The sequence below is a fragment of the Bidens hawaiensis genome, unplaced genomic scaffold (genome assembly GCF_021521415.1).
Source record: "Bidens hawaiensis isolate Kalapana, Puna unplaced genomic scaffold, B.hawaiensis_p1.1 tig00020673_1, whole genome shotgun sequence".
NCBI lineage: Eukaryota > Viridiplantae > Streptophyta > Magnoliopsida > Asterales > Asteraceae > Bidens > Bidens hawaiensis.
This window is the reverse complement of record NW_027493172.1, coordinates 206,489-231,795: the sequence shown is the minus strand read 5'-3', so window position 1 is coordinate 231,795 and position 25,307 is coordinate 206,489. Positions and strand designations below refer to the sequence as shown.

At 35.4% G+C, this 25,307-nt stretch overlaps 1 protein-coding gene across 1 annotated transcript; it reads right to left on the bottom strand.

Moving 5' to 3' along the window:
* Positions 1-22,254: 22,254 nt before the first annotated feature.
* LOC143561393 (uncharacterized) lies at positions 22,255-22,632 on the bottom strand. The gene has a single exon (XM_077049492.1). It carries the CDS (start codon positions 22,630-22,632, stop codon positions 22,255-22,257), a length of 378 nt encoding a protein of 125 aa, XP_076905607.1.
* Positions 22,633-25,307: the final 2,675 nt, after the last annotated feature.

The window sequence follows — 25,307 nt, the reverse complement described above, 5'->3', positions numbered from 1 at the left end:
AACTCGAGCACAAATGATGTGTTACTGGTGGTCGAGTATGGACATGTGTTGTGGAAAACTTTTGAAGTATTTCAAGCACAAGTACACTGCTCGAGCACTAAACTAAGTCTTTCGAGCACAATACTTGAAATGATAAATCTTAAATTTGCTCGAGTGACTTTCGAGCATGCTCGACAGACTCATGTGATTGTCTGAATGATTTCTACTGTCTGAATGAATATATTTTGATGCTGTGATAATATGTGCTAGTTAAACATGCTTAAGTGACAACACTGTTTTTGAAAATCAATATTTCTTAATTGAACATTTAAAAGGAAATGGTTTTTAAAATGGTAAAAGTTTTTGACTAAGCAATACTTTTTTCGGTGATATCTAATAAGAGACATGATAATATTATCCAAGTTCCAAGCTCCAAAGAAGCTGGAAACTATTTCTGTGGAAATTGAATCCAACCTAAATTGGGAAATGATAGAAAACTGTTTACGACAACTACCCATGGATTATAAGTTCAAAGGGCTTTGAGTACAGTCATTGGCAAAGTATGGTAGCTTTCCACAGTCTGTAGTTGTCATATGTGAGATACACTTAACTTTGCTAAGTATGATGTGGTGAAACATTGGAAAATAAGATATGCTCTCTAGCATATCTCTCCGAATGATAGGCAGAAAGGTTATTATCCAATCATACACGAGCCTATTGGTGTTTCTGATCTATCAAAAATATTTATTAAGTATTTGAGCAGAAATAAATTATTGCTATATGGCCAAAAAAAATTCTCAAAAAAAAGGGAAAAAGAAAGTGATTGAAAAGTATAGAAAGATAAAAAGTATAATATAAATAAATAAGTTATCTGATTTCATGACTTAAGGGGCACTAAGGGAACTACAGGGGTGGGGCCTTCAAATAAGTCCTAAACACCCTGAATGTAAGGCATGTAAGTCCGGATGACATGTAAGTCCAACATTCAACCTTACAGTTGTTATCAAAAACAATATAAATAAGTAACTGCTCTATTATACAAAAATCAATTTTGACCAGGGCATCAGGGGGTCGGAGTCAATTCCAGGTGATTTGGATAAAGCTAAATAAGCTTTGAGAAGAGATTAGAGGCAATCTGAAGCTATAGTGATAACCATTCCTAACTTATGTTCTAATTGAATCCTAAATCTATCACAGAAAGCAATGACTATTATGCTAAGTATACCTGCTGTCAACCTGACTTAAGTCATAATACCACTGACCATGAAGTGGTGTGATCGTTGTTTTAAATAATCTGATCCCATGTTGAGATCTTTCCAAATGATTTAAAATGAATTTTATTTTGAACTGGATTTTGATCTCTTATTTCACCTTAAACTAACTATTTAGGTCAGCTCATCAAATTGAAATGTTTATTTTTAATTCAAGCAGAAGAACTTTGCTTACTTAGCATGATAACGTTGTGTCAAGCATCTTTTGTGACTTGTATGAATCATCGAGTGTTTCGAGCATGACTCTTACTTTCTAGCATACTGAATTTGGTGTTAAATGTTTCGAGCATGCATCTTACTTACGAGCATCTGAAATGAAGTGAATAGTAATGTATGTGTTTCGAGCATGTTTGCATGATTGCATGTTAGGAAACATTTAAGTGTCTCGAGTATAGAAGTGTTCAGAAGGTGTTGGCATGAGAGTTCGAGCTTAAGGAATTGGATCACTTTTAAGTAGTTCAGAAGTTGTAGCTGTATCCATACAATTGAAGAAATTTTATATCATTGTGCTTGGATTTCAAAGATTCATACTCTGCTTCATCACTTGCTTTCTTCTCAGTTCTCTTTTTGCTACTATCCGACTCCTTTAACACTTTCTCCCCTTCATTCTTCTTCCTCGATATCTTCTTCACATAGTCTGAAACTTCACTTACAAGAGTATTTCTGTAAAGTCTGTCTATTGAATCAAAGGATTGCAAGTTTAGGAATTCAGGCTTGTGACCGGCTTTAATCAAAGTTTCTCTTTTAGACTTCCTTGTCTTCCACCCTTCAGCTTCTTTTGCCATTTGTTCTTTTGACAGTCTTTGAAGGTGCCTTAAGTCATATCCCAAACTGATCAGATAATCTTTGTCTTCATTTTCCGTTTCAACCTCCTTTGACTTCTCATCATCTTCATTCTCAACTTCTAAATCAACTGTTTCTTCAAGATTATGGAGAGCCTCAATCATTGGTTCTTCATTTCTTTCAGATTGAACTCTCTTTCTTTCTTCTAATTTGTCTTTCCTTAATTTGTATATCATCTTCTTCACTGATTTTTGTCTCTTGGACTTTGGTGTTTCTGTATCAGATGTATCTTTTCGTTTTAAGTGTGATTGAGATGGAGTGGGAGTGTTCTGCTGATTTACTTCCACTTCTAGTCCTTCCAGTATAACTTCTTCATCAACTGACTCAGAGGTCTTAGACTCATCTGATTCATGGTCGTCTTTGTCACAAACTTCTTTGATAATTGGTTCAGATGTGTCTATCAGCAATAATTGGCTTTTCTCCTACTGTTCTTGTCTTTGCTCCTCTTGAGCCCTCCTTGCTGCATCCGCAGTTTCCGGACTGTACTCTTCAGGATGTAGTAGGATGTCATAGTATGTTCTAAGCATTACCAATTGTGAAATGAATTTGACATATACGTTCCATGGCATCTTTGGTCCCTCATCCTTCTCAGGCTCATCCCTCAATCCCAGACCAGTTTCTTGATCATTGTTAGTTTCCATATCATTGTTTACATGTTCTGTTTCAGGTAGTTCACTTTCAATTTCCACATGCTCTTCATGTTCACTTGTCACATGTTCTTCAGTTTTGTCCTTTTCAGGTTCATCAACATTCATACTTTCTCTCAAAGCATCAAGTGTAGCCTTTATTGCTTCGTCTGCCTCTTTCAGCCTCCTCTCATCTGCCTCTTCTTTCCCTTTCATGTTTATAAGTGCTTCAAGCACATCCTGAGGTATTTCCTCCTCTTCCTCTTGATCTAAAGACTCTAACTCTTCATTTATCAATCTCATAGCAGTCTTCACAGATTCAAATTCTGCTATGTCTGGATCAATTATATTTTCTCTATGAAATATGTCATTAGATTGAACTGTATGTTGGGGCAGGGGATGTAGATCATCATCAGTAAGTGCAACCCCCTTTCCCTTTTCTTTTCTTTTCAAAATTTCTTCTTCAGTTTCTTCGTCTTCTTTATCCTCCCCCTCAACATCCGAACCTCCATCATCATATGCTTGATTTAGCATGTTTAAGGCATCTGATGGTCCAACCTCCACCACTTCCTCTTCGGAACTCTCATATATCTCTCCAATCACCTTTAGGCTCTCTACACCTTCAGGTTTCTCCCCCTGTTTTGGTGCATCTGAGGTCTTCTCAACCTCAGACTGCCCCTCTAGGGTTCGAATTTTCAATAGAGCTTCATTCAGTGCAGCTTCCAATGCCGAGTTCCTTGTAGTCAATATGGCATTTTGTTCTTTCAACATTATGTTTTCAAACTCAAGTTTGACATTCTCATAAACAATATCATATAGGTTAGGGCTTGATGGTGGGGTTTCTTGATTTGGCTTTGAGGCGGGTTCAGAGAACGGTTCAGATTCAGCAGTTTCAGGAGATGGGACCTTATTTGGTTCAGAATATGAGATTGGTTGAGTTGGTGGGGTAGTGTCAGTAGCAGGTTTATCTTGAATGGGTTGGGATGGTTGAGGTGGTGAGGAATGGAGTGGATCTTGTAGCGGAGATGTAGGTGGTGTGGGGATAGGAATGGTATCAGTTGGTTCAGTATCAGATAGAGCAGGTTCAGTTATGGCTGGTGAAGAAGGAATATCATCATTAGTATCATCTAGCTCCACATAATCTATGTCATCATGGTAAACCTCAGGTGGTGGTGATTCTAGTGGAGTTATCTTCTGGATGGTTGCAGCAACATCTGATACAACACCTGCTATAAATGTGTCATCATCCACTTTTTCTATAGCTTGAGTGATCTGACTCACAACTGGTTCATCTATCTCCTCATGGACCTCCACTAATGCATTATCTGCCTCATATGCAATTTGTTCAATCAAAGGCACATTTTCCTCAATTACCTCCTATGCATTATTATCAATCATCATGCCATTTCCACCTTCTAGACCATTTTCCTCATCATCACCATGATCATCATCATCTGCATCATCATTATCTTCATCATCACTATTTCCTGGGGTTCCAGGCACATTAATAGCACCTAGAGCTGGTACGAGCAACCATGGGAGCACATCCCATTCATCATTATCAATAAACTTGCTTTTAGCATCTTCAATCCTTTGCAGATGTTTGGATTCTGCAACTTTAACACTTCACCAGTTCGTTGAAGATCAGGTAAAACTCTGTCTATCAAGACTTGTATAAACCTCAGATACATGAGGAATCTTTGACCCTCTGCTTTCTCTGCATTGGAAACCAACCCTTGAAAGATAAGTCTTGAAATGTTAAAGGGTTGCTGATAGAGTATCGCTACTGTGAGAGTCCCAAGCTCTCTGCTCAATAAAGTCCAAGTCCCTCTCCGAGGAGATAAGGACTGGATCACGTGATGAATCAGGAACCTGTAGATTAAAGGAAAACTTCCCTTTTGAAATTATCCCTCCTTAACTCCTCCCTGATAGCCCATAGTCTCTTGAAAGACTCTTAGTAACCTTGGGAGTGAGTAGGACAGCTGAGCCTCAAAATTGTCATTAAGGTCCAATGCAGATCTGTTGAGGCTTCTGTTATCTCAATGTCATGATGTAGAACCGACGCCTCAATTCTTTCCCCATTGACGTCATTGACATATGTTGCTGACTGCCAAAAGTCTGTAAGATGGTTCCTGTAGATTGTGGGGTTCTCTGTCAGCGCCATTCTTAAATTGGAGTTTCTTAGAAAATATATCATTACTTCCAACTCCATGTTTTCCTCGTCGAGCTCTAACTGAGAGCACATATTGTGCCTCTTTTCAAATTTTAGGGCCATTAGTCCTGCAAGATAAAACATATGTCAGTATACAAAATTGCAGAACTATCACTCAAAGAGATGAGTAGATGATATTAGTGTCTTCAATAACCTGTTCCGTAGTAATATGCGTACCTGTAAAAGCAAGTAAACAGTTAGTCCGTAAATCAATTGAAAACCCTAATTTCGAAATCGGTGCGAAAATAATCGAATAATGATTTCTTACCGAAGTCGAAACAGTGCTAATGGCTGTAATCGAAGTAAAATTGTGTAATCGAGCAAGTAAGAAATATCACGAGCAAAGGGGTTTTTCGTCTAGGTTTAAGAGGAAGGTGAAGAAATATGTGAAAAAGTTTCTAAGTCCCCCTTTTATACCTAATGTTTGGGTGGTACAGTACCTCATTTTGTCGTCTAGCACACGACAGTTGTCATTTAATTTCAAATTTAATATACCTCATTTTCTTGAGTATACAGCCAAATTAACAGCTGTATCCAACTATACTCGAGTACATAGTACAACCTTTGCTCGATGTACTTGGGAATATTGTCCTTGATTACTAGTACACAGGTGAATGTGTGCTCGAATAAACTTGTGCTCAATGCCTTAGCCAAATTTCTAATGATCATCATAGTACCTGCTCGAGTATTAAGTCACACTCGAGGTGTAGTGTGCAAATTCCTAAGACACACCAGTAATCGAACCTTACTCGACTATACATCATGCTCGAAATACTTAGAAATATATATCCTAAAAATGGTTAATACTCGAGATGCATTCTTAAGTGTAGAGCCTTTGCTTGACTAACGTAGAGTGCAAAAGCTCAATGTGCTCGATGTACCCTTATGCTCAAAAGCCTTAGCATATTAAATCATTCTTATGCCTGTACTCGAACTCACAACCTAAGTGTCTAGTCCATAAATTTGCTCAAACTACTTAAAAGTGATCCATTTCCTTAAGCTCGAACTCTCATGCCAACACCTTCTGAACACTTCTATGCTCGAGACACTTAAATGTTTCCTACCATGCAATCATGCAAACATGCTCGAAACACATACATTACTATTCACTTCATTTCAGATGCTCGTAAGTAAGATGCATGCTCGAAACATTTAACACCAAATTCAGTATGCTTGAAAGCAAGAGTCATGCTCGAAACACTCGATGATTCATACAAGTCACAAAAGATGCTTGACACAACGTTATCATGCTGAGTAAGCAAAGTTCTTCTACTCGAATTAAAAATAAACATTTCAATTTGATGAGCTGACCTAAATAGTTAGTTTAAGGTGAAATAAGAGATCAAAATCCAGTTCAAAATAAAATTCATTTTAAATCATTTGGAAAGATCTCAACATGAGATCAGACTATTTAAAACAACGATCACACCACATCATGGTCAGTGTTATTATGACTTAAGTCAGGTTGACAGCAGGTATACTTAGCATAATGGTCATTGCTTTCTGTGATACATTTAGGATTCAATTAAAGCATAAGTTAGGAATGGTTATCACTATAGCTTCAGATTGCCTCTAATCTCTTCTCAAAGCGTATGTAGATTTCTCCAAATCACCCCGAATTGACTCCGACCCCCTGATGCCCTGGTCAAAATTGATTTTTGTATAATAGAGCTTTCTCCTAAAGAACTGAAAAGAAAAATTCAACTTGTAAAAGCCTCTCACGAAGACAAGAAAAGTCAGGAAGAATATGAAAGAGAACAAGAGCTAAGGTTGAGACTGGCTAGAGAAAGAGAAGAAGCTAAGAAGAAGGAAGAAGAGGCGAAGAATTGGTTTGAAGATCCTCAAAGAGTTAAAATTTTGAAAGAAATAGTAATGGGAAAGGGCATGACAGAAGAACAATTCAACAATATGGCTCATGAACAACTTTTGGAGATTTACAATCGAGAGCATAGATTGTATTTGGAAACTCAGAGAAGACTACAGGAAGAAAGAATGAGGGCTGAAAAAGAAGTAAGAGCTGAAATGATGAGTGCTCTTCACAAGAAAGGAGTAAGAATGTCAAGGTTGCTGGTACAAACTGATGAGACAATCAAAAGGTGGTATGAAGAAGAAGGGCTCGACAAAGTAAAGAAAACTCAGCAAGGGAGCTCGAGCCAAACCCCAAGATCTGAGAGTGTGAGGCCCATGCCACCAAGAAATTTAAATCTGCCCACACATCTCTTCTTTGATAAACGATCCAAGACCTTGAGGGTTCTTACTGAAGATAAAGAAGAACATCTCATCATCTTTAGAGATGACTTGAGAAACTTCACAAAAGAACAATTAACCAAGATGGCTGAATTGACATTGTATGACAATCAAATCAGAAGTCAGCCATCTGGTCAGCAAAGAAATGATCTCTCAAGATTTATAAAAGAACAAGCAGAAAGGGGGTTCCCATTCTTGCAACAAAAGAGAAGAGAAATACGAAGCCAAGTAGAGAGGGAGAAAAGAAACAAGAGGATTAGTGAAGTGCACATCTCAGAACTCTCCCTCTTTGATACCAAGAAACGAAAGTCCCAAGAAAGCAGCTCACATGGAAAAAGGAAAACGTTGAAGGAGTGCTTAGCTATGAGGGAAGAGATGAGAGAACCAAACTCATTGGTTCAGATTAATGGACGAATAACATTCATCTCATATAATCAACATAATGATTCTATCTCATTGAGGAATGCAGCAGGTATACCTATTGTAGTGATTAGACATGATGAGGATCTTCAATTCATGCATCCTCAAGATCTCCAAGACTTGATTGATGCCGAATTTCCAATGGACGCCTCCGATGCTGTGGAACTCGACATGATCAAACAAAGGGCAGCTCTCGTCAAAAGAATGAAGGAAAGATCTGACAAAAGGAGTAGGAGGAGGAGATAGCATAACGGAGCTCAATGATAATTGATTTTATTTCTGTGTATCTTTGTAATTTTGTTTAACTTGTGTTTTTGATGTAAAAATTTACTGTGTAATGCCCAAGAGGCAGAATTTCTAATTATGTAATGAAATGACATGTTCTTGAATGATATATATTGGATGTCTGATACATGTGTAACTCTATGCAGATGTGTTTTGGTGCATCTGAGCTTGTTCCAATCTAGGGGGAGATTGTTGGGTCGAATTTATGATAAGGAAGATTGGAATCTTCTCAACCTCCTCAGAAAACTGCCAACTATGGACTTCGAGCAAGCCTAGACGATCGAGCATGGTTTTACTACTTCGAACAAGGTCTTCAGAACCTTAAATGGTTGATTCTTCTAAGCGTTAAGGCTTCGAGCAAACTACACTTCAATGAGCAAGAGTATTCTTCTATCGAGCATGGATTGCCAATCGAGCAAACAACTTGATCATACAAGTTTTAACCAAGTGTTACGAGCACAGGATGATCAAGCACATGGGGACAAGAATGGATGCAATAAGAAGATGTCACGTGATCAAAGCAAGGACTTCGAGCACAGTTCAGTTCCCGAGCAAGATTTACATCCGAGCATGCTAAAGATTGCTGAATAAGTATAACTGAAGACATCAAGAAGAATGAGGTTGCTCGATGGACTAGCTCGAACAAAGCATGGACCAGTCAAGAAGGATGAAGTCTGCCGGAAGGGAATATCTTCACTGAAGATAGTCTAAGTAAAGTATGCTCGAGGACACTTATTGAGCATACCTAGCATAGTGAGTTTGCTCGAGCAAGATTGTTACCTTGCTCGAGGACTCAACACTTGTATAATTTTGTATTTCATTATGTAATGATTAGGAACTTCTAGAAGGAATGTCAGGGTCTATAAATAGGGGTCCTAGGTTTCCGTTTAGGGCACGGATAACGACGCACACAATATGAGAAACATTCCAAAAGAATATTCTATTTGTATCCTCGTACAGCCGCCACCGCCGGCACACACAAAACCGTAGACATTCCTTTCACTGTTCCATTAATGATGTATTAAATGCAGTGGATCTTTGTCTTTGAATGTTCTTTTATTGATTATCTATTATTGTTTTGTGTTTGCTATTTTCACTTCTTCGTTCCCACTCGTTGGATATCCTGATTCCGCCGGGATATTCAACAGGCCTTTGGGTAATCGAGTCGGTGTGTTCTTGTCAACCTTTTATAAGGTTTCACCCGACTCCCGGTCCTGACAATTTGGTTTGGTATTAATTTTTTTAACAAATAAAACCCTTTTGTTGCGCATTAAAATAGCTGCACGTACCTTTCTGCGTTGGATGAAGTTTTATGATTTTTGTGTGCACTGGAAAAATATAACAAAAATACTTTTAGAAACCTAAGATAATTATGCAACTCTGGTAAACATTTCATAATTTATTTCTATGATTTTCCTATGTAATAAAATACGTCTTTGCATGCTAAAATCTGCATATTAGACTCGTTATTGATCGATTCTTTCGGTTTAGGTGAAACCGGTGGCTGCCCAATTAAGCTATTTCTAGGGCTGTTTTGACCAATTTTTTTATTCTAATAGCTCCCTAGTTATGTCACATACTTTATACTAAAATATCTTGGCCAACAGAATTGATTTGAAGGGTCAATCGTTAATAGTTCGGAAACTAGGATTTCAATCGTTTAAATTATTAATTTTTGTGTTTCGCGTGGTTTTGAGGGGATTAGCAACCAAATCAGTTTGTGTATTGTTAATATGATTAAAAAGCCATTGAAACATTAATTTTTAATAAATCGGGGCTGAGTTGGTTAGTAATTGCTCAAACGGTTCGGTAGAACACGAACTCTCGCTTAAACGGTAATTCGTGCGTTGTACAAGGGGATTGCCGACCTATTCAGCTCGTGTAGTGTCGTGGGGACTTATTTGCTGTAATAAAGTTATAATTTACCTAAACGGGCCTTATTTGGTTGGTTATTAATTAAACGGCTTTATAACGCGCGAATTCGACACAATTAACGTAAACCGGGTGTAGTTTGTAAATCCTTTTGTCCCCAGTTTTAGTTAAGGGTAGTTTTGGTAAATTAAAGGCCTTGGGGGCTGATGTAAATGATATTTCCTCGGGTGAGGTTTCAGGTCAATTAAATTATGTTAGGACGTCCCGTAGAATAAGCGAGTCAGTTCGGGTTAGTTAGTAATTGTTGTGTGCAACCCGATAGGCTTTTGATTTGCGGGACTGCTCAAAGATTCTCTAGCTCAGCGGTACTTGTGTAACTTGTGTCAGGTGAGTTTCATGATGCTCTTTTTAATCTTTTTACGTTTTGAGCTAGCATACACACCTTACTACGGTTTTACTCGTTTAAACTACTTGGATGATATTGCATAGTTTTACTGGTATCGTATATTCCTAAAATTATGTATAAATTATATCATATGCCTTAGGATATTTTTAAACCTGTTTACGATCATATATTCCTGAGAATTATATATATTATTTATAGTCTAGGCTTGAAGATATTATTAGGCCTTGTAGTAATTCCTAGACTATTCATTATTTATAGTTTACACATGATGATGTTGTTTGGTTGATCGATTGACTAAGATTTATATTATTGATAGTCCATGTTTGAGGACATTCTTAGGCTCGTTTTTAATTATATATATTTCAGAAAACTATATATTATTGGTAGTCTATGCTTGAGGACATTATTAGACTTGTTTATAACTACATATTCCTGAAAACTATTTATTATTGATAGTCTATAGTTGAGGACATTAGTGGACTCGTTTATAAGTATATATTTCTAAAAACTAATTATTATTGATAGTCTATACTTGAGGATATTATCAGACTCATTTATAATTACATATTCCTAGAAACCATATGTTATTGATTGCCTATGCTTGAGGATAATAATAGAATCGTCTATAATTACATGTTCTCGAAATTATATACTAAAGGCTATGCTTAATGATGCTATTTAGCTGATTGATTACCTAAGATGTATCTAGGCGTGATGTGCGCGTTTTGATAAACTGTGATCGGGTCAAATATATTACTCGAGTTTGACTCATGGTGGGGAGGCCCATGTCGCATGTTTATGTTATGGCGGATCAAATATATTACTCGAGTCGTTGACTTCGTGTCTCGTGACTCGTGGTGAGGAGGCTCGCCGTTTTGCTAAACCGTGATCGGGTCAAATATATTACTCGAGTCTTGACTCGTGGTGGGGAGGCCCGTATTACGTATTTAGGTTTTGTTAAACCGTGACTGATTCAAATATATTACTCGAGTTTGACTCGTGGTGGGGAGGCTCGTGTCATGCGTTTATGTTTTACCATGATCGGGTCAAATATATTACTCGAGTTTAACTCGTGGTGGAGAGGCTCGTGTTACGTGTTTATGTCTTACCGCGACCGGGTCAAATATATTACTCGAGTCTTGACTCGTGGTGGGGAGGCCCGTGTTGCGTGTTTGACCAAAGAAAATTATTTATTTATTTATTTATTTCTCTTAAATTTTATATTATTTACTTATGAATTCCTCCACTATTTTTATATTTATAAATTTTAAAATGATCTATAAATGTTGTTAATAAAAACATGAACTCACTCAGCTTAAGCTGACTTTGTGTGTATATTAGATTAATTTTCAGGTTGAGAAGCTGGGAGTTACCGCTTGGACGTGCTCGAGACTACCCGGATGGTTGAAGACATATCTAGTCGAAGACGTTAATAAAGCAAATATTTTCCTTAGTATTTGATTTGGATTTAAAATTGGGCATTATTTCCTGGTTTTGGGATTTGGTACTTGTTTATTTTTCCGCTGCATGTCACTCTTGACTGGTTTTTAATAAATTGAAATCGTTTGACATTTATTTTTGAAAATTTTAGATATGGTGACCAACTGTTTAACTCCTGGGATTTGGGGTCTTACTGTTAGCGTGTGGCAGTCGATGTAGATATTGTAACCCAAAATGACTAAAATATCGTTTCATGTGTTGTGAAGTAAACATGTCAAAATAAACGAATAAAAAAATAATTTAAAAAAGGACTAAAAGTTAATCAAGTAAACAAGTAAAAAGAAGAATATAAAACAAAATTAATTTCACATCATCTTATTTTAATATATTGTTAGACTCGTTTAAAAATGTCATGTTAGGTTAATGTAATTAAAGAATAAAATTTATCATTTTACTATAACACCCTTACATTTAAATAATTCCAAAATAAAAAGAAATGAAATGATTGGTTAGAACCTCTTCTCGCATTAACAATTATTTCTGAAATGAACCTAATCACACACACACACACATAGGGGTGGAATCTAGTGAGAACCCCTCTTAAAAAAAAAACTTAAAAACTCCTAAAATCTACTAAAAAACTATTTTTAAATTTTTTTTGTAATTTTTTTTAAGTTTCTTTTTTATCCATTATTCTTATATGTTGTTATTGGTTCCAAAAAAAAAAGAAAGAAACCTTGTCGGTATAGTGCGCATGTGCAATTGTGTGCATTGCATATATGTAAAAGTGTTTTTTTTGTCTAAAATACAACACTATTGCACATATTTGATACACACTATTGTATATATGCAATATACGACTAATACACACATCGAATACATATTAATACGTATGTGTAATACAACATTAACGCACATGTGCACCACATCGACTTTTATTTTATTATTATTTTTTCCTTATAATACAATACTACTACACATATACAATACACAAACATTGAATATATGCAATTAAACACTATTAAACTCCAAAATACATAGTAATACACATGTGTAATACAACGGTATCGCATAGTAATACGTATGTGCATTATAGCGGGTATTTTTTTTATTTTTTTTATTTTTTTCGAGCAAATGGTAAGAAAATATAAGAATAATAGCAAAAACAGAAATTTGAAAATATTTTTTTATTTTTAATTAAAAATAATGTTTTAGGAGTTTTTGAGTTTTCTCCCTAAAGATGAGTTTTCTCTTGATGCTCTTCCTATATATATATATATATGGGATGGGATGGTTAAGGTGAGAAGTCATCTTAGTGAGAGAAATACGAGAAGTTAATTACAACCATTGATTATGATTAATCTAAGGCCTACATTTAAGATGACAATCTTATAAGATGAAGATACCTAATTTAATGGATTTTAAAGTAAAAGGGTAGTTTGGTATTTTGTCCTTTATATATATTTCCAGATTGTTGTCTACCTCATAACTCAATTTCAAACCCTCCAAAAATAATACACTTACTAAAAATCCTCATAAATGTGTCGAAGAATTAATAAAAACATCAGTACTAGATTGAAGGTTTATTATCTATAGTATAAGAACGGCTTGATTGTGGTGGTCGAAAGAAATAAATTATTGGCTGAGTATGCTAAGGTGCTTTTGTTATTTTTATTTTTTATGTTTTATTCTATTGAATATTTGAATTCAGAAACGATCTCACACGAATACCTATATTACTTGAGTTTATAACTTAAGTAACTTAATTAATTATTCTATACTTTTCTAAATTTAATCAACTTAATTTTTTTCAATTACAGAAATAACAATAAAAAAAATCATGGTTTATGTACTAAAAATACACAAACCTATGTAGGATTAATATCGTGTTGGTGTAAGACTGTACAGGTATATTCTTCAACTTTTATAAAATGATCGTTAATTTGCGTATCTAATTACCAAACTATGTAGAGAAAGTAAGTTGTATAGGCTGTCAAAACTTTGTATAGGTATAAATGGTTCTTCAAATAAAAATTGACTATGTAGGCTGTTACAAGTTTGTGTAGGTATATGTTGTATGGTTCTTTAAATACATACAAACTGTGTAGGTTGTTAAAAAGTTGTGTAGGTATATGTTGATCTGGTTCTCCAAATACATATAAACTGTGTAGGTTGCTAAAAACTTGTGTAGGTATGTTTTAGTTATGTAATGATCTCTTATGGAATAGTCGTGTATGAATGATTGCATGTGTAGGTTGTTTTCTATTAAGTGTAGCTGAATGTTAATATGTTAGGTTGTTTGTATTATTAATGTACATAATTTGAAGTTGTATTTAGTTATGATAAATATTTAAATAGAATATGTGACTGCAAGAAATAAAAAAGGTTTCAAAGGACTGTCACTTACGTTTGTGAGAATTTGTGTGCTTTTAAGTTTCTTTATACTATAAAGGAAATAGGTGAAAAAAAGTACTCTTAATGTTTATATAAAATAAAGTCAAATTTTGATTGCTTTTAAATATAATAAAAATATAACGAAAATAGAAAATAATAAAAAAAAGGTAAGTTAATACTTGAAACTTTTAAATTAAAAACTTTTTAAATAAAGCAATTTGGAGCTTTACAGTTATACCATTGTAATAAATTAAAGGATAAATGGAAAAAAAAATTTGATTGGTTGGAACAATTTCTTGCATTTCTCGCACTAAAATCACTTCTTGCATGAACTTAAGCGCGCGCGCGCACACACACACACACATAGGGGGAAGTTATAATAAGAAGTAAAATGTGTCTAAAAAGCGTAAGAAGTAATCTGGTGCGTTAGAATTGGTGATCTGATGGTCTAGATGGAAAGTTTGTTTTGTAGGCTGTGCATTTAATTTTAACACATGTTTTATAACGTTCTAGGGGTATAATCGTCCAGCTGGTCATATATATATGGAAACATTATCAATCTATAATTATCATTTTTTTAATTCAAATTTAAAACACAACACCAAGAACATCACAAGATATATAACAGTGTGTTTTGAATCAAAATAATCAAAATTTTGAAAAAACACCAGATTTTAATCTAAATTTAAAACACAACACTAAGAACACCAAGAACTAAAACACTATCTGAATTACCAGAATAAAACACTGAATCAGCTAAAAATATATCTCATTATAATCATCAATTAAAAAAACACTACATGCAGAGACAGTGTATTAAACTGTGTTTTAGATCTACAAATTGATTAATCATTGGACATTGAACACCATATTTAACTACCTTATGCAAATCGATTATCATCAATTTTCTAGAACCCTAATTCAGTAACCCATAACTCAATTTTGGGAATTCAATTTCAAAAGCCTAATTTGGTAGTGTCGCCATCGATTAGGGATCATGGAAACTTCCGCCAGATCAAAACTCCATCGATTGCGGATCTCCGACGAACACTATAGCAACAAACATCAATCAGATTGTCGCCATCGATTGCAAATATCGTTGATTTGTCACTGTAGAAATTGTTTCTACTACCATAAACAATGTTCGGGGTGAACGATATTACCGTAGTGGTTGTAGAAACAAATTATTACGTTGCGGTGGTGATAAGCGAGTGAACGGTGGTGGTCAGATGGGTGATCGGGTTGTGGTTCAATGGGTGAATGGTGGTGGTTATGTTGATAGAGCAAGAGAGATAATAAGTCAACAAAATATATAATAACTTCTACGTTAATTTCAAAAATAATAAAGCATCTACGGAGAATCTTACCCCTTTGTGTTATAAACCATTCAATGGCCAAGATTATTTCCAACATTTCTTAGGAAAGAAGTCTTCTAAGGATGGTAAGAACCAATAGATTTTTGACATGTGGCATTGCAAATTATGGTGGAAGAACAATTCTAGGAAACTATGACGTTTATAATGCTGAAATAGTAATTTTAGGAAACTATATCAGGTTTGGTGATTTTAAATCTCAACCATTGATTAACATGATCCAATGGCTATGATTTATTCTTAGCCTTCCTAGGAAACTATTTATTTTTAAGATAACCTTCCCCTATATATATGTGTATATATATATATAGGGGTGGGATCTAGTGAAAACTTCTCTTAAAGAAAAAACTTAAAAACTCCTAAAAACTATTTTTAACTTTTTGTCTTAAATTTTTTTTGAAGTTTCTTTTTTTTTCCATTATTCTTATATGTTGTTATTGGTTGCAAAAAAAAAAAAAAAAAAAAAAAACCCTTGTCGGTAACCTCGTCGGGTAGTGCACATGTGTAATAGTGTGCATTGCATATATGCAAAATTGTTTGTATTACATAGAATACAATATTATTGCACATATTCGATACACAGTATTGTATATATGCAATATAAGACTAATACGCATATCGAATACACATTAGTACGTATGTGTAATACAACATTAACTCACATGTGCACTACATCGACTTTTATTTTATTATTATTTTTTTCCCACGTAATACAACACTACTACAAATATACAATACACAAATATTGAATATATGCAATAAAACACTATTAAACTTAAAAACATATAGTAATACACATGTGTAATACATCGGTATTGTACAGTAATACGTATGTGCATTACAGCGGGTTTTTTTTTTATCTATTTTTATTTATTTATTTTAAGCAGAGGGTAAGAAAATAGAAGAATAATGGTAAAAACAGAAATTTGAAAATATTTTTTTATTTTTAATTAAAAATAATTCTTTAAGAGTTTTTAAGTTTTCTCTTGATCCTCTCCCTGTATATATATATATAGAGAGAGAGTGTGAGATCTAGAGAAAACTGCTCTTAAAGAGAGAACTAGAGAAATAAAAAAGAATTATTTTTAATTTTTTTAAAAAATATTTTGTGATTTTTTTCTTTCCTCCTAATAAGATGATATTGTTCCTAATAGAAAAAAAACACCGTGGATGTAATGCATATGTGCACTAATGTGTATTGCATACACACAATAGTATTTTATTATAACTGCATTATACAATACACACTATTGAATATATGCGAATACAACACTAATAGTTATATGCAATACACACTATCGCATATACATAATACAACACTAATGAATATATGCACTATATCGATTTTTTTTTTATTTTTGTATATAATATAACACTATTGCATTAACACAATACAAAAAATTATATATATACTATACAACACTATTGCACCTATCAAAATACACACTAGTGCAAATATACAATAAAAAAAGTCGATGTATTGCATATGCGCACTACAATGAGATTTTTTAATTATTTTTCTATTTTTAATTAAAAATAGTTCTTTAAGAGTTTTTAAGTTTTCTCTCTTGAGATGAGTTTTCTCTTGATCATCTCCCTATATATATATATATATATATATAGAGAGAGAGAGAGAGTGTGTGTGAGATCTAGAGAAAACTTCTCTTAAAGAGAGAACTAGAGAAATAAAAAAGAGTTATTTTTAATTTTTTTTTAAAATATTTTGTGATTTTTTTTCTTTCCTCCTTCTAATAAGATGATATTGTTTCTAAAAGAAAAAAAACACCGTGGATGTAGTGCATATGTGCACTAATGTGTATTGCATACACACAATAGTGTTTTATTGCATATAGTACGACATAACTGCATTATACAATACACACTATTGAATATATACGAATACAACACTAATAATTGTAAGCAATATACACTATCGCATATACATAATACAACACTAATGCACATATGCACTATATCGATTTTTTTTATTTTTGTATATATTATAACACTATTGCACTAATACAATACAAAAAATTACATATATGCTATACAACACTATTGCACCTATCAAAATACACACTAGTGCAAACATACAATAAAAAAAGTCGATGTATTTCATATGCACACTACAACGAGATTTTTGAATTATTTTTCTATTTTTAATTAAAAATAATTCTTTAAGAGTTTTTAAGTTTTCTCTCTAAAGATGAGTTTTCTCTTGATCCTCTCCATATATATATATATATATATATATATTGAGATCTAGAGAAAACTTCTCTTAAAGAGAGAACCAGAGAAATAAAAAAGTGTTATTTTTAATTTTTTTTAAAAATATTTTGTGATTTTTTTCTTTCCTCCTTTTAAAAAGATGATGTTGTTCCTAAAAGAAAAAAAACACCATGGATGTAGTGCATATGTGCACTAATGTGTATTGCATACACACAATAGTGTTTTATTGCATATAGTACAACATAACTACATTATACAATACACACTATTGAATATATGCGAATACAACACTAATAATTGTAAGCAATACACACTATCGCATATACATAATACAACACTAATGCACATATGCACTATATCGATTTTTTTTTTATTTTTGTATATAATATAACACTATTGCACTAATACAATACAAAAAATTACATATATGCTATACAACACTATTGCACCTATCAAAATACACACTAGTGTAAATGTACAATTAAAAAGTCAATGTATTGCATATGCGCACTAGAACAAGATTTTTTAATTATTTTTCTGCTTTTATATTTTTTTTTGTGAAGAATAACAACATATAAGAATGATGAAAGAAAAAAAATTTAAAATATTTTTTTAATTAAATTAAAAATATTTCTTTATTAGTTCTCTAGCTCTCTTTTTATGTAAGGCCCCCTGACCCGGGTGCCCTACTTTCACGCTAGTTGGATTTACTCATTCACATAATAAGTAAAATTAGAGTTAATTAAAACATTTCGCGGAATAAAAGTCATCAATTCATACGTAACATAAACATCTTGTCTTAAAATAACATAACATAAGTCTTAAACATAAAACGTAAATGACACGGGTGTCTTCTTCATAGCGATGCCAGTCTTCCTCTTATTGCCACGTGTCCTCATCAAGCAACTTGTCTCATTCTACTTGCCTGCGTGCATACTAAAAGTCAGCTACGCTGAGTGAGTTCTAGTTAATTAACATACATTACATTCACATACTTACCATTAAGCGTCCGAAGATACGTATTAATACTTGCATGTTCGTCTATTATTCAATCATACATACATACATACATACATACATACATACATTTATACATTCATACTTCATACTGACCACATACCTCGGATACTATAAAGATCCGGTCCTCACTTACCTTGGATATTATAAGGGTCTAGACCCTACATACCTCGGAATTAATAAGGATCCAGGGTCCTACATACCTTGGATATCCTCAAAGTCAAGTCCCTATTTACCTTGGATATTATAAGGGTCCAGTGCCCTACGTACCTTGGTTATTATTAGGGCTCGGTGCCCTCTAACATACCTTACCATTCTACCTTCGTTACATTTTCTTTTTTCTACTTCCTTCAATCATAACTAATATAACATCTATGTGCATACTAGTTAATCAGTCCATAACATTCATATTCATATGCAAACATATATCTAATATACACTTACCATTTAAGTTAAGTGTATAAATCTAAACACATCGTAGTATGCACACCGCCCCGAAAACATAACACAGAAAAAGGGGCTAGAACTCACCTGGATCCTGTTACGTTCACCGTTAATATTAATTCCTTCCTGAGTTGAGCGCGGCTAACTGTTTAATAACGTACATGTATTAATCCTCTATAATCACTTGTCATTCATTTCTTAAGTTAACGGGGTTAACTTTTGAACTAATCGAACCGACATGTATCCTGTTTATATTGCTCATATTAATTTAACATTCTTGACCTTAATTTATTAATGAACTGACTTCATATATATATATATATATATATATATATATATATTATACTTATCTCATTCTTATTAGTTTACATTCTTAACGCGTTATCGCTCCCTTAAGCGAGTTCGAGTTCTTGTCGGGTTTGTATCGGACTTTTGGTTGGTTTAAGTTTCTACATCTATTCCTCATAGGTTCATACTTGCTAATGAATTCATTTCATAACAAGTTGGTCGCTTGGTTTCCCTTTTAATCGCATTCTTTTAGTTGAGGTGGGTTTCGGATAAACGAGTCGGGACTCGGGTTCGGGTCTTGCTTAAGTTCTTGGATCCATGTGCCTTATCTATTATTATTTTGTGTTATTATTATTAAGATTATTATTGTTATTACTATTATTATTATTATTATTATTATTTAAAACCATAGGTATATAAATAACCCCACCCCCACCCAACCCTTCCTTCTCCTTCCACAACACTGCCGCCCCCTCCCTGCTCTCTTTATTTCCGGTGACCGGGTTCCGGGTCGGGTTTGGATTTTGACACTCCTTCGCCGCTGCTCCATGACTACACCACCACCACCACTTTGCTTCTTCCCCTTTCTCGCCTACCCACGGCCGCCGCCATCTCTTCTAACTCCGGCCATCGCCACCTGCCCCTCCTTCCTTCACCTTCGGCCACACACATCCAAGAATTTCGCATGAGAACTTCGCACGGACTTTTTGCATGGCTTTTTCACATAGGTTTTTCTCACGGCCTTTTCGCATTAGTTTTTCACATGGCTTTTTCGCATAAGTTTTTCGCACGCCGGAATTTCTCACGGGATGCGAAATCCACGGGTTTTGCATACGAATTCAGTTTGGGTTTGGATCTGGTTCGGGTTTCTTGGTTGCAGCCGTCCCTGAGTGCTTACCAACATCCAGACATGGGAGATGTTTGGGTTCAGACTTAATCACCTCTCAGATCAGTTTGTATCCGTTTCGGTTTTCTGGTTCGAGCCGTTTATGGGTCCGGGTTTTGTTGTTTGAAGTTTGGGTCCATCTCGGGCCCCGTGTACGTTTTTCGTTCATCGGAGACCCACCCTTGTCGGAACTCAGATCCCGTTTCGAGTTGGGTTTTCACTTCGGTCTATACGTATATGATTTTTCACATCTTTGTATATATGTGTGTGTATATATATATATATATATATATATTATGTTTGTTTGTTTGTTTAATCGGTTTGATCGATGCTCGTTTATAACGACTTGGTTCATTTACGTTCAACTTTCAAAGACCCATTTATTCATTTGTTATTGTTAATATTAGCAGCAATAAACAGAAATGGAAATGAATGTACCGTGTACCTCGTAGATCTGATTAAATTAGATCTTGTGTATCTTGCTTGGTTGGATTTGGAATTAGGAGTGTTTGGTACAGGAGAGTTTGTGTGTGTGTATGTGCCAATGATTAGAAGATGATGAAATTATAAGGATTTAGGGTTCTAGGGGTTTAAATAGGTAAAGCACAAAGACTTTAGGCCCAAATCACTCTTAAGTCCAATAACCTCCTACTAATATTACCCATACTCTCCATAATATTTAATTAATCTAACGACATCACATGACACAATAATTAAAATAAACTAGAAACATTTATTTATTTATTTATTTATTGAAACTAGGGCGTTACAAGTCTCTCCCCCTTAAAAAGGTTTCTGCCCCGAAACCTATGTATTACATAAACAATTGCGGGTAGAACTTACGCATCTCCTATTCTGGTTCCCATGTCGCATCGGATCCCTTGCAATGCTTCCAAATTACCTTAACTAAGGGAATAACCTTTTGACGAAGTTGCTTAACCTTACGGTCAACAATCTCGACTGGTTGTTTGATATAATTCAGTCGCTTATCCACCTCTATGTCCATTAAAGGAACGTGAGACGTGTCGTCGACGAGACATTTCCTTAAGTGTGAAACATGATATGTAGAGTGAATCCCTTCCAGTTCTGCAGGTAGATCGAGCTTATAAGCCACTTCTCCTACGCGAGCTATGATCTTAAACGGTCCAATATACCTTGGACTCTACTTTCCTCTCTTTCTAAAATGGATGATACCTTTCCACGGCGAGACCTTAAGCATCACATTGTCGCCAACGTTAAACTAAATCTGTCGTTGTCGCTTATCGGCATAAGACATTTGATGGTCTTGAGCAGCTTTCATCCTTACCTTGATTTAATGAAATATTGATGAGGTTTCTTGCACAAATTCCAGGCTACCGATCTCCTTCTGACCAATCTCTCCCCAACATACTGGAGTTCTACAATGTCTGCCATACAACATCTCAAAAGGAGGCATACCAATGCTCGAATGATAGCTGCTATTGTAAGAGAATTCTGCTAAGTGAAGATGATCATCCCAACTTCCTCCGAAATCCAACACACAAGCACGTAGCATATCTTCAAGGGTTTGGATAGTCCACTCAGACTGTCCATCTGTTGAGGATGATACGCCGTGCTGATGTTCAATCTTGTTCTCATTACTTCATGAAACCTCTTCCAGAATCGGGAAGTAAAGCGGGTGTCTCTGAAGGATATGATCGACAATGGCACTCCATGCTTCGTTACAACTTCTTTAATGAACAAATTTGCTAGCGTTTCTAACGAGATGGCTTCTTGTATAGGCAGAAAGTGAGCGCTCTTAGTTAAACGGTCCACAATCACCCAGATGGTATCATGATTCTTAGCTGTACGCGGTAGCTTAGTTATGAAATCCATAGTGATGTGTTCCCATTTCCACTCGGGTATTTCTAGAGGCTGCATCTTCCCATACGGTTTCTGGTGTTCGGCTTTAACTTGTAAGCAAGTCAAGCACTTACTAACATAGTCTACCACTACATTCTTCATACCAGGCCACCAGTAGTCTTTCTTCAAGTCTTGATACATCTAATTAGACCCTGGATGAATCGAATATCGAGATTTATGAGCCTCGTCTAGGATTCGACTTCTAAGATTCCCATGTCGTGGAATCCACATCCGATCGAATCTGCCCTTCACACCTTGTGTATTATCGATTAACTCGGTCTGTTGCCCATAAATCCTCTCTTTCTTCATTAACCCTTCGTCTGCCAGCAGTTCTGTTTGGACCTCGCTGATTTCTGTAAAGAGATCGGTGTTGACAATCAGCTTGTAAGACTTCACGGTCACTATCACTTCCTCATTCTTTCGGCTTAGAGCTTCGACAACTACATTTTCCTTTCCCAGGTCGTACTTGATTTCACAGTCATAGTCTTTAATCAACTCTAGCCATCTCCTCTGTCTCATATTCAACTCTTTCGGCTCGAAGAAGTATTTCAAATTCTTGTGATCCGTATAGATAGTACACTTAGTACCATACAAGTAATGTCTCCAGATTTTAAGAGCATGTACCCCAGCTGCTAACTCTAAGTCATGCGTCGGGTATGTACATTCGTGAACCTTCAGTTGTCTAGACGCATAAGCTATGACCTTTCCTCGTTGCATTAACACACAACCTAACCCTTGATATGAAGCGTCTGCATAAACTACCAAATTCTCGTTACCATCGGGTAAACACAAGAATCGGAGCTTGCGTGAGCCTCTTCTTTAATTCTTCAAACGCCTCTTCCTGGAACTTACCTAAATTGAACACCACAGTCTTTCGGCCCATACTGGTCAACGGTGCGGCTATCTCCGATAATAGCTGGCCAACCCTAAGAAACTGCGTATCTCAGTCGGGTTTTGCGGCGTCTTCCAATTCTTATCGCCTCAATCTTAAATGGGTCCACAGTAATCCCTTCAGAAATGATTATGTGACCTAGAAACTGCACTTCACGCAACCAGAACACGTATTTCGAGAACTTGGCGTGTAGTTTGTCTCCTTTCAAGACTTCCAATACTTCTCTTAGATGCTTAGCATGACCAGACTCGCTTTTCGAATAAATCAGTATATCATCGATGAAAACGATAACCGACTTATCTAACATTGGCCGACATACCCTATTCATCATGTTCATGAATGCCACGGGAACATTCGTTAGACCCAACGACATCACGAGGAACTCTTAGTGTCCATACCGTGTCCGAAACGCTGTTTTAGGAATGTCTACCTCTTTCACTTTCAACTGGTGATTGCCCGATCGAAGGTCTATCCGCGAGAACCAGTTAGCACCTTGTAATTGATCGAACAAGTCGTCAATCCGTGGCAATGGATATCTATTCTTCACAATAAGCTTATTCAGCTCACGATAATCGATACACATTCTCATACTACCATCTTTCTTCTTAACGAGCAACACCGGCGCGCCCCACGGGGAAACACTCGGTCGAATGAAGCCTTTATCGAGGAGTTCTTGCAGTTGGGACATCAATTATTTCACCTCGGAAGGTGTCGGTCGGTAAGGTGCTTCCGTGACGGGCTGTGCTCCTGGTACTAACTCAACCTGAAATTCTACCTCTCGTTCCGTTGGCAATCCCGGAAGGTCCTCAGGGAACACCTCGGGATAGTCGCACACTATTGGAACATCTTTCACTTCCTTTGCCTCCGCCAAAGCGTCGACAACATACGCCAGGTAGGCACCGCACCCTCGCCTTAACATTTTATCGGCTTTTATCATCGAAATGACGTTAAGCCCTCTTACTTTCCTTATCAACATAAACTGTCACTGTACCACCATCCAAGGACTCTAACTTTATTAACTTACTCTTACAGACTATCTGAGCCTCAAACTCAGACAGCTAATCCAGTCCCAAACTATGTCGAACCCTTCTAAGACCATAACATAAGGAATAGCAGGGAAATCACGTCCCTTTAGTTCTATCTTACAATTCTTAATCATTCTCGAAATTTTAACTGATGTATCGCTAGTGGTCTATGCATAAAAGACTCAGGTACACAACTAAATCCTTCCTAGTGTCCTTCTTTTATGCTCGCTACACCATGTAGTCTCATCCTTTCATGCCTTCTGTGTTTAGCCTTTATTGCTTTAGTGAGCTTCATTGGCATTGAAATGCGAAACAGTTGAGCAACTCTCTTAGTGTAATTGACTACAAGCTCCAAGTGTGTTCCTTATTCATTACTTTCTCTAGTTGTAATCCTACTGCTTTTGTATATCGTTATGCCCCACAATCCTTCAAGAGGTTTCTGGTTGCACGTGTGTTACCATAGCCTCTAGTACGACGTCCTCATGCTCGTCTCTTTGTAACATTCATCCTAATTTTCTCTAAGGAAACACAAACATTATCACTTCAGGAATTATTTAGCACATGATTTGTAAGGTAAGTAGTTAATGACAGTGGCCAAGTGTTAAGGGTGAGCAGAAAACCGAATTAACCAAAAAAACCGCACCGAAAAAACCGAACTGAAGCATTAACGGACGGTTAAGTTTTCGTTTTATTGAAAAACCGAAATTTCGGTTTCGATTCAGTTATCCATTTTTAAAAAACCAAAAAAAACCGAACCCAACCGATTGATGATGATAAAGATTTTCAAGATGAAGAGGAATGTACTAAACTTTTAAGATTAATAAATAAGATGATGAATGAAAATTGTGACTAAACTTTTAATGATTTTTAATTTTTAAACTCTATTTAGCAACTTTGTATTGACATAGTTCCACATAACACGTGCCTATTTTTGTTTTTTGAATTCAATATATATGTGGACTGTTGTACTCTAACACGTTCTTGTATAAGCTTAAAATATGCATTTTTAATTTTTAATTTTTTTCTAATGTCAACACATAATTGAAAAAAAAACTAAAAATAACCGAACCGAAACCGAAATAACCGAAAAACCGAAAACCAAAAAATCAAAAAGCGGAAAACCGAACGGTTTTCGTATTCAAATAACCGATTACTTCGGTTTCAATTTGGGTTTCGCCTAATAACCGAACCGAGCCGTGCTCAGCCCTACCAAGTGTAATTAACTCTTTACATTACTCCTCAGATCCTACATACTTCCCTTTATGATTTCACTTGTG